At 42.5% G+C, this 9231-nt stretch overlaps 1 protein-coding gene across 4 annotated transcripts in view; it reads left to right on the forward strand.

Moving 5' to 3' along the window:
* Nucleotides 1–2137: 2137 nt before the first annotated feature.
* Nucleotides 2138–9231, forward strand: part of ap1b1 (adaptor related protein complex 1 subunit beta 1) — an 18557-nt gene continuing 11463 nt past the window's right edge. For 3 of the 4 annotated variants that reach the window (XM_053480906.1, XM_053480902.1, XM_053480903.1), the window contains exons 1-9: nucleotides 2583–2607; nucleotides 4888–4948; nucleotides 5792–5897; nucleotides 5986–6121; nucleotides 6354–6599; nucleotides 7180–7370; nucleotides 7490–7711; nucleotides 8963–9083; nucleotides 9196–9231. The exon at nucleotides 9196–9231 is cut by the window's right edge and continues 60 nt beyond it. In XM_053480906.1, coding sequence (XP_053336881.1) covers nucleotides 2584–2607; nucleotides 4888–4948; nucleotides 5792–5897; nucleotides 5986–6121; nucleotides 6354–6599; nucleotides 7180–7370; nucleotides 7490–7711; nucleotides 8963–9083; nucleotides 9196–9231 — 1143 coding nt within the window. In that variant the 5' untranslated portion in view covers nucleotide 2583. Of the gene's footprint in view, nucleotides 2212–2582; nucleotides 2608–4887; nucleotides 4949–5791; nucleotides 5898–5985; nucleotides 6122–6353; nucleotides 6600–7179; nucleotides 7371–7489; nucleotides 7712–8962; nucleotides 9084–9195 lie in introns of those variants that run through there. The other variant, XM_053480905.1, reaches the window with a different exon arrangement.

Below are 9231 nucleotides of genomic sequence, written 5' to 3' on the forward strand. Positions count from 1 at the left end.
GGACTCTGAGCTGCTGGAGCGATCGGTGTGTGTTGATGAGCAATACTGCAGGAGCAGAACTTTACGCTGTTAATAAAGATCTTATAATAAAGCTGATGTTTTCATCACAGTGCTTCTCCCACCTCGGACTCTGTGTCTCTGTCCTGATACATACAGGATTACACACACACACACACACAGATAAATGCTGTAATTCCATAGTGCACACACTGTGATAATAAAGATCAGCGTCAGAGCTTTAAGGAGATCACAGGACTGTTTAGGAAGGTTAAGAAGTTTTCTTCTCTTAGAACTCGGCATGTGAGAAACTGCGAGCTGTGTTTTTCTCACATCCCTGATTGTAGGGTTTCAGATTGCAGATTAACGTTTAAACACAAACAGTTTATCATCTGATTCAGTGTTTGAGAGGTGAGAGACGTTTGAGTAACGTTTACTTGGCTCATACACAGGGACGTGTATATAAACACACACACGACACTTATTTATACAGATTGTTAATGTGATCATGTTAACACGATGTTGGAAGGAGTCTCCAGTTTTCAGAGGTGAAGGTGTGAGTTAAGGAGTCAGGGTTTTGTACTTTCCTTATTCGGAGTTGATCTAAGAAGTTTCCTAAATCACTTTTAATCTGAGACTCCCAGCTAGGACTTTTTAAGCTAAGATAGGAGCTGTCTGAGAGAATTCTAAGAAGCTTTGTGAATACGGGCCCAGATCTCTAAGCCAGTTCTTTTAATTGAACATTAGGAGTCGACTTTTTGAACTGGTTCTCTTGACTGGGCATAAGGATTCAACTCTAAGGCTGACTCTTTTATCTGAACATAACAAGTCGACTCTTTGAACTGACTCTTTTGATTCAAATTACAGTTTTTATTTGTCACATACACAACCGTACACAGGATGATATGCAGTAAAACGCTAACACGACTGTTTGTGAAACAAAAATGGAAATAAAATGCAAATGCCAATAGAAAAGAATGTAAAATATAAAAATAAAATGTAGTAATTTTGTTACTGTAAAATAAAGTATAACACAGAAATTAATAAAAATTTTAAAAAAAAAAAAGAAAAGAAATGTATATAAAGTATATGGAATGTGCAGACAGCATCAGTACAGGTGGTCGTGGAGTGTGAAATGAAATGATGATCAGTGGTGGGATGGTCCAGATTTAAAGTGCAATATTTAGTCCTCATGTATGTGTAAACAGAACTAGAAATGTGCAACATATGTGTCCTGTGCAAATGTACAAGTGACCATGTGGAGTTCTGGTTGAGAGCCCGTCCAGCCTGCGGGAAGCAGCTTCTCCTCAGTCTCTGTGTTGGCCTTCAGGGAGAGGAAGTGCTCTCCTCACCGCAGATAAAGCGCTCTGACATCAGACAGAGAATCTGAATAATAGTAAAAAAAAAAAGAGTTGACTCTTTGATCTCAGTCTTTTATTGGATATCTTTGCTTCTGAACATTAGAAGTCGACTCTTTGATCTGACTCTTTGGTCTGAAAATTGTAAGTCAACTGTTTGATCCGAACATTGGGATTCGATTTTTTTATCAGACAGAGAATCTGAATAATAGTAAAAAAAAAAGAGTTGACTCTTTGATCTCACTCTTTTATTGGATATCTTTGCTTCTGAACATTAGAAGTCGACTCCTTGATCTGACTCTTTTATTGGATATAATTTATCTGAAGATTAGAAGTCGACTCTTTGATCTGAACATTGGGATTCGACTTTTTGTTCTGACTCTTTGATCTAAACACTAGGAGTCGACTCTTTGATCTGACTCTTTAATCGAATATCCTTTATCTGAAACCTTAGAAGTCGACTCTTTGATCTGACTCTTTGATCCGAACATTGGGATTCGACTCTTTGATCTGACTCTTTGATCTGAACATTTTCAGTATTTCAGTGTATAATACAAATGATATTCCGCTTTACAATTTTTTATATTCAGATACAGAATGTCTAAGAAATGTGAAATGTTGAATAAGTATGTGCCCCTATAAAGGCTTCAAGAACAAACAGATGAAACAGATTTAACACACTGCACACTTCCTGATAAAGAACACCAGCAGGTGTCTGTGTTTAGTGTGCATGTAAAATTAATGTGTGTTATGAATAATGGTTGTGTACTAACCAGTGTGTAGTGTGTGTGTGTGTGAGTGAGCCCAGGGCTGACTCATATGATCAGATCAGCAGGAGGAACACACTGCACTTCGGGTAAGCTCTGCTCAGTTCCGCGGGTTTTTTATTCTTATTTTAGCTTTTTATTCGGTTTATCAGTTCGGAGTTTATCTTTAGAGTTTGTTTATCCGACTGTTTGGCTGCTAAAGAGGATTAAAGGCTTAAATATCTTTAAATCTGCGGCTAAACAAGGTCATGTCAATCGCATTAGCTTTAGCGACATGTCCCGGGCGGACTGTGTCTCAAATCGAGCTGCATCCTTCGTCTATGCGCACTACTTAGTCTGTGGAGTTAATGGTGCCTGCGCTGTACCGCGCGCGAGACTTAGTGCACTAGAAATGCGTTTGGGAACGGCCTGAGTTTTAACCCTAGCTTTTGCGATAGCTTCATTCAAAAAATTTGCGAAAAATGGATTGGGCAAGTCAGTTATGTGTGAGTATTTAAAAATTAAACATTATTTATACATTTAGATTAGAGTGTGTCTGCGATAACGTTTGTGGAATTTTCTATTCATTCCTATTACATTTTAAAACCTGACTAGCATGCTAGCTAACTAGCAATCTAAATGTTTATCACCTTAACGTGATAAAGTTATTATTACTCTTGTATAAAATGAAGGAATAACCGTTTATTTGTTGTTTTTATTTATTTTATCTTGTACACGAACCCAAATAGTGTTTCCTCAGGACGTGTTAGCCAAGCTAGCTTAGTTAGCATCTTGTGTTTGTTTGTTTTGTGAGCTAGCTCAGTGCGATTCGCTTTTAAAATCATCCTGGATAAGTTATTCTTTTTATATAAAACCAATTTATGATGATTAATAATGTTTATCTGTGTTAACTAGTAAAAAAAACCCAAACATATGTGGGGTAAGATGGCGTTATATAGCGCGAGAGTCACGGGTGTGATGCTAGGTTGTCAAATCCATACTAGCGTACTACGTAGTGCGCGTGAGCAGTGCGCCAGTCCGCCGCACAGCGCAGCTCAGTCCGCACTGCTTAGTACAGAAGTATGCAGTGTACTTAAAACAAGTGTTAATGTCTGCAGAGCTTTTAAAGCAGTTGATCCTTTTTTAATTTCTCTACAGAACCATAAACATTTTATACTTTTTTACACTTTTTAAATAAAGTCTTACTTATTTTTGCTGTAAAATATTATTTATATTATAAAATATTTATATAAATGTAAGTAATAAAACTCTTAACGCTGCCAGTTTATTAGTTTGTGTCTCTTTTCCCTTAATACTCAGAATTCCACACGTCACACACACACACACACACACCGAATCGCCCGTTCCCTCAGTCTGTCCATCCTCTCGTTTATTCTCGTGTTAATCATCCATAACATTTTGGACACGACACACTCACTGACACTGGAGACTCCTTCCTTCCTAAATCAGCACGGGAAACGTCCCCAAGTTGAGCTCTGGATGAGGCGTTGCCATGGAAACGGTTACGCATTAACCTTAAACGCTAATCTTACAACCTGTCGACCAACCAGGATCTGGGACGTGTGGAGTTTTAAAGCCGTTTCTCTAAATCCTCTAAATTAAGGGCGGTTTGTTACATGAGCCTTACTTGTTGTTGTGTGTGTGTGTGTGTGTGTGTGTGTGTGCGCGCGCGCGCGTTGGAGTGTTTTATAAGCGTCCTGGCGAGCGAGCAGGTTTTCAGTCGTGAATAATACACACCACTTCTCAGGTTTCTCCACCGTCAGCGATCTCTAACAAACCCACTTCATGCCTCCTGATGTGTGTGTGTGTGTGTGTGCAAATATCTTGGGTGTTCCAGATGTTACCAGGTGTGAGTGTTGAAAGTAAACACAGGTAGTTCTATTGGCACATCTGTTTGGAGTCATGTGACTCTCCCCCGACCCAGGAGGCACCTTTAACCCCAGGTGTGACTCGAGAGTGTAAGAGCTGCAGTTGCCCCTCAGTGATGGAGGCCTGAGCGGTTGCCATGGTAACAGCCCTGCAGTCTGCACACTAACCCGTCAGCGGTGTTTAATAACTGAGGTTATGGTGATGATGATGGTGTGTTTGTGTGTGTGTATACAGTGTACTGTGCTGTATGATGTGTGGTACTGCCTGTAACCAATCAGCATCGAGCAGCGGCACTAGCTCCGCCCCTTTTCTGCTTCTCGACTAACTCGTCGAGACGGTTACGGTGAGGACGGGGCGTGTGTGAATGTTTGCTCGTGTCACCGCTGTGCTCCGAGGTGCGCCGGTGCTTTCCGTGTAAACACACACACACACACACACACACGTGTGTACACAGCTGCGTGCTCGGACACATTCCTCTGTCATTCAGCCTGAACGCTAATGACCTGCAGCTTTACACTTAGCACGAGTGTAGCGCGCCGTTCCTATTATAATGTCATTCTTTATTTAAACTGTTTAATAAACTGAGTGTTTAGACGATCAGATGGTGTGTGCATGCGTGCGTGCGTGTGTGTGTGTGGGAGGTGGGGGGCGTGATGGTGTTGACGATGAGTCTGTGTGAGATTTCAGCTGAATGAGGGGAAAATTAGCTTCCAGTGTATTTTATTTCGGTTGTTTTTCAGCTCGAGGTCTGTGACCCGGTGATCCCCGCGATAACGCCCGGGAGCTTCCTCTATTTTTCATGATCACGCACTTCTGGAGTTTCCTGCTCTCACTCGTGTGTGTGTGTGTGTGTGTGTCTCTCTCTCTCTCTGACTGCGTCTCTCATTCCTGTGCAGGAAAACAGAAGCTTAGGATCCAAGATGACCGACTCAAAATATTTCACCACCACCAAGAAAGGTAGGAATTAACCGCACGACTGTTTCTCTGGGTCGCGGGTAATGTGGAAGGAACATTACAGGAAGTGTGTGTGTGTGTGTGCGCGCGCGCGCGTGTGTGTTTGTGTGAGAGAGACGTTGTGTTAAATTACAGAGCGTTAGAGCACAACGCCACATTTAATTCTCCCGTAGTGTTTGTTATAAAGTGTGTTTGTCTTTCACACTATGAGGAGTTACACACACACACACACATACGCACGCACACACTCTGTCAGGATGAACAGAACAACACGTTTCTCTCCTCTCTTTATTTCGTGTCAGAGTGACAGGTGTGTGTGTGTGTGTGTGAGATTATTACTACAGTTACTAAAACTTTGCTGTTTAGGGAGTGTCAGGCCACGCCCGCTTCACCCTCTTAACTGGCACTGAGAGCCACATAGGCCCCGCCTCTCATCTCAGTTACTTGGACTTGACATAAAGGCCACGCCTCCTTCACTGGGTCTGACAGAATATATACAGAAGACACGCCTCCTTTACTGGGGAAAGACTGAATATACGCACAGGCCACACCTCCTTTACTAGGAATCCCAGAATACACACTGAGGCCACGCCTCCTTCACAAGGATAGACAGAAAATAGAGGCCACGCCTCCTTCACAGGGATGGACAGAATATATGCAGAGGCCACACCTCCTTTACTAGGAATTCTAGAATATACACAGAGGCCACGCCTCCTTTACTGGAACTGACAGAATATGCAGAAGCCACGCCTCTTTTATCTCCTTCAGTGAAATTTGACACTAAACTAAAACCCTTTGGTGTAGGAGCTGATGTGTGTGTGTGTGTGTGTGTGTGTGTGTTCACAGGAGAGATCTTTGAGCTGAAGGCTGAGCTGAACAGCGATAAGAAGGAGAAGAAGAAGGAGGCAGTGAAGAAGGTGATCGCCTCCATGACCGTGGGTAAAGACGTCAGGTGAGTTTGCAGACACGCCGTCTGATCCCCGTCTCCTCTCAGTGAAGCGACTCAGACAGTCGTCTCGTCTCGTCTCGTCTCTGTACAGTGCGCTGTTTCCAGACGTGGTGAACTGCATGCAGACGGACAACCTGGAGCTGAAGAAGCTGGTCTACTTGTACCTGATGAACTACGCCAAGAGCCAGCCAGACATGGCCATCATGGCCGTCAACACCTTCGTCAAGGTCAGGGAGGGACGCACGTCTTTTATATACTTTATATTCTCTATCTATTGTACATGGTCTCATTTTAACTACAAGAAAAAAAGAATTTTATTTTTAATCCAAGTAATTGTTGTTCATATAAATTTGTCAGTAAAACTCTGTGCAGTTCCCCCTGATCTCCACCAGAGGGCAGCTGATCATCATTGATCTGATCTCTGTGCTTCTCTCTCTCTCTCTCTCTCTCTCTCTGCAGGACTGCGAGGACCCGAACCCTCTGATCCGAGCGCTGGCTGTGCGCACCATGGGCTGCATCCGCGTGGACAAGATCACAGAGTACCTGTGTGAACCCCTGCGCAAGTGTCTGAAGGACGAGGACCCGTACGTGAGGAAGACGGCGGCCGTGTGCGTGGCCAAACTGCACGACATCAACGCCCAGCTGGTGGAGGACCAGGGCTTCCTGGACACGCTCAAGGATCTGATCTCCGACTCCAACCCCATGGTGAGGAACCTCCACCCCTCACATCTTACTGATTGGCTGCAAGATCAAAGTATTGGCGCCTATAAAAGTAAAATCACCGTGTCAGATATAACGATTCTGTGTCGCGCACACACACAAACCTCGAGCGCTAATTAGTCTCAAAACACACACGTCTTAGACGCTCGCTGTCAAGTTCAGTATTGAGACTTTGGAGGTGTTTAACGAGGTAAAACGTTGCTGTTTCTTTGTAATCCTACAGGTGGCGCTCTAAACTATTATACACACAGGCAGCCTGTGTAATAGGAGTTAATGATTTGCTGAAGTTGGTAAAAAAAAGCTTTGTTACCTTTTTTTTTTAAGTTGAGGGTCTTAAAATTGTAATAAAAACAGGATATTTATAAAGTGGTGATAGTTACAGAGGTGTGATGATGTGGTATCGGCGCCCCCTGGTGTTTCCCATCCTCACTGCGAGTGCGTTAGCGGTTTCCTCCTGTTATAACATTTAGCAGCACCATGATGGAGAAGTGGACCAAGCGTTTCATATATTTCCCTGTCTCTCTCTCTCCCTATGTCTCTGTCTCTGTCTCTCTGTCTCCCCCAGGTGGTGGCGAACGCTGTAGCCGCTCTGTCCGAGATCGCCGAGTCGCATCCTAACAGCAACCTCCTGGACCTGAACCCTCAGACCATTAACAAGCTGCTGACGGCCCTGAACGAGTGCACCGAGTGGGGGCAGATCTTCATCCTGGACTGTCTGGCCAACTACACGCCCCGAGACGACCGCGAGTCCCAGAGGTCAGAGGTCAAGGCTGGGTCACTCCTCTCAATACGCATACGGAACAATTAAGTTAAATTAAATAAATCCTCTCTTACCTGTGTATTTATCTGAACCCCTACACCCCCCTCCCCCTCAGTATCTGCGAGAGGGTGACCCCGCGGCTGTCTCACGCTAACTCCGCCGTGGTCCTGTCGGCCGTCAAGGTGCTCATGAAGTTCATGGAGATGCTCCCCAAAGACCTGGACTATTACGGGACCCTGCTGAAGAAGCTGGCGCCCCCTCTGGTCACCCTGCTCTCCGCAGAACCCGAGCTGCAGTACGTGGCTCTGAGGAACATCAACCTCATCGTCCAGAAGCGGTGCGTCAAGTCGTTCAGCTTCACGTATCACGTCGCGTTAAAGGGCTGCTTGAAAAATAAACCTTCTGTTCTCACGGAAATAACAGAACACGCGAGAAAATGCGTTTATATTAATTATTAATCAGGACCAGCTCTGAATCAGACACGCCCTGAACTAAGCCTGTGTGTGTGTGTGTGTGTGTGTGTGTGTGTGTGAATTCATAATGTCTTGTCAGTGCTGAAACAAAACAAATACCAAGTCATTCTTTAACACTGAAACAAATACACTCAAGGTTTTTTTTTAACATTATTCCTCTTTAAATAATCCCAATATATAGATGTAAAAATATATTAACATGTAGATTTATAAACGTATGTAAATATATTTAAATTTATATTAGCAAATTTGTACATTTCTAAAAACACTTTTAATAATTATTTAGAAGTTTTTACTTGTTTTTATTTTACTTTTCGTTAAATTTCTTTAATGCACTTTTTTAAAAATTGTGCAGTTTGTATAATTTTTTCACCAAACATTTAGGTTACCTATTATTATTTATTTCTTCATTAAACAACAAAGATTATGATGGCACAATTTGATAAACAAAAATAAAATACTGACATTGTGATACTAAGAGACATATTGCAATTTTATGTAAGTATTAAATGTACAATTTCATCTTCAGATGTATTCATTAAGACCAACAACAAATAACAGAACAAATAATCTCATTAAGGGGATGTTTACCAGTATTTATTTATCAACTCAAAATTATAAAAAATAAATAAATAAATAAATATATTTTGACACTACATAAATTTTTGACTTTGTAATAAACTATTTATAACTTTAAGTTCTATATTCATGTGGATTTGTCTCAGTTTGGGAAGAAATCTCAGACCGTTTGATCACGACGTAGCGAGCGGTTTGTGAACGATCAGCTAGTGTAGTCAACTTTCATTAACAGAGAAATATAAATCTTTTACTAAATTAAATGTCAAATCTTCAAAAAATGTTCACGTTGATTTGAAAAGAAGAAGAACTGAATTTTCATCAACTTCTTCCAATCAGTTTGTTTAACAATTTAAATCTATTTGTAACAAATCAGGATCCAATCCAGTGCCGATATTTTCGTATCGTCTCGCCCAGCTCTGGTTACAGATCAGAGCAGGTGGAGAAGGTCATGAGGGCAGCTCCCCCCCTCAGTGCCCGGGGGTTTAAGTGCTCGTGTGGATTCAGGATGAGTTCTGATGGTTCTGGTTCCTCTGCAGGCCCGAGGTCCTGAAGCACGAGATGAAGGTTTTCTTTGTGAAATATAACGACCCGATATACGTCAAACTGGAGAAGCTGGACATCATGATCCGCCTGGCGTCTCAGGCCAACATCGCGCAGGTAAACAACACACACACACACACACTTTTATAACAAGAAATACAATTTTTATATGTTTATAGCAGTGTCTGATACCGCGTCCCTCACTGTCTCGTCCTCTGTGGTGTCTCAGGTCCTGGCCGAGCTGAAGGAATACGCCACCGAGGTG

The sequence above is a fragment of the Clarias gariepinus genome, chromosome 21, assembly GCF_024256425.1.
Source record: "Clarias gariepinus isolate MV-2021 ecotype Netherlands chromosome 21, CGAR_prim_01v2, whole genome shotgun sequence".
NCBI classification, from domain to species: Eukaryota; Metazoa; Chordata; class Actinopteri; order Siluriformes; family Clariidae; genus Clarias; species Clarias gariepinus.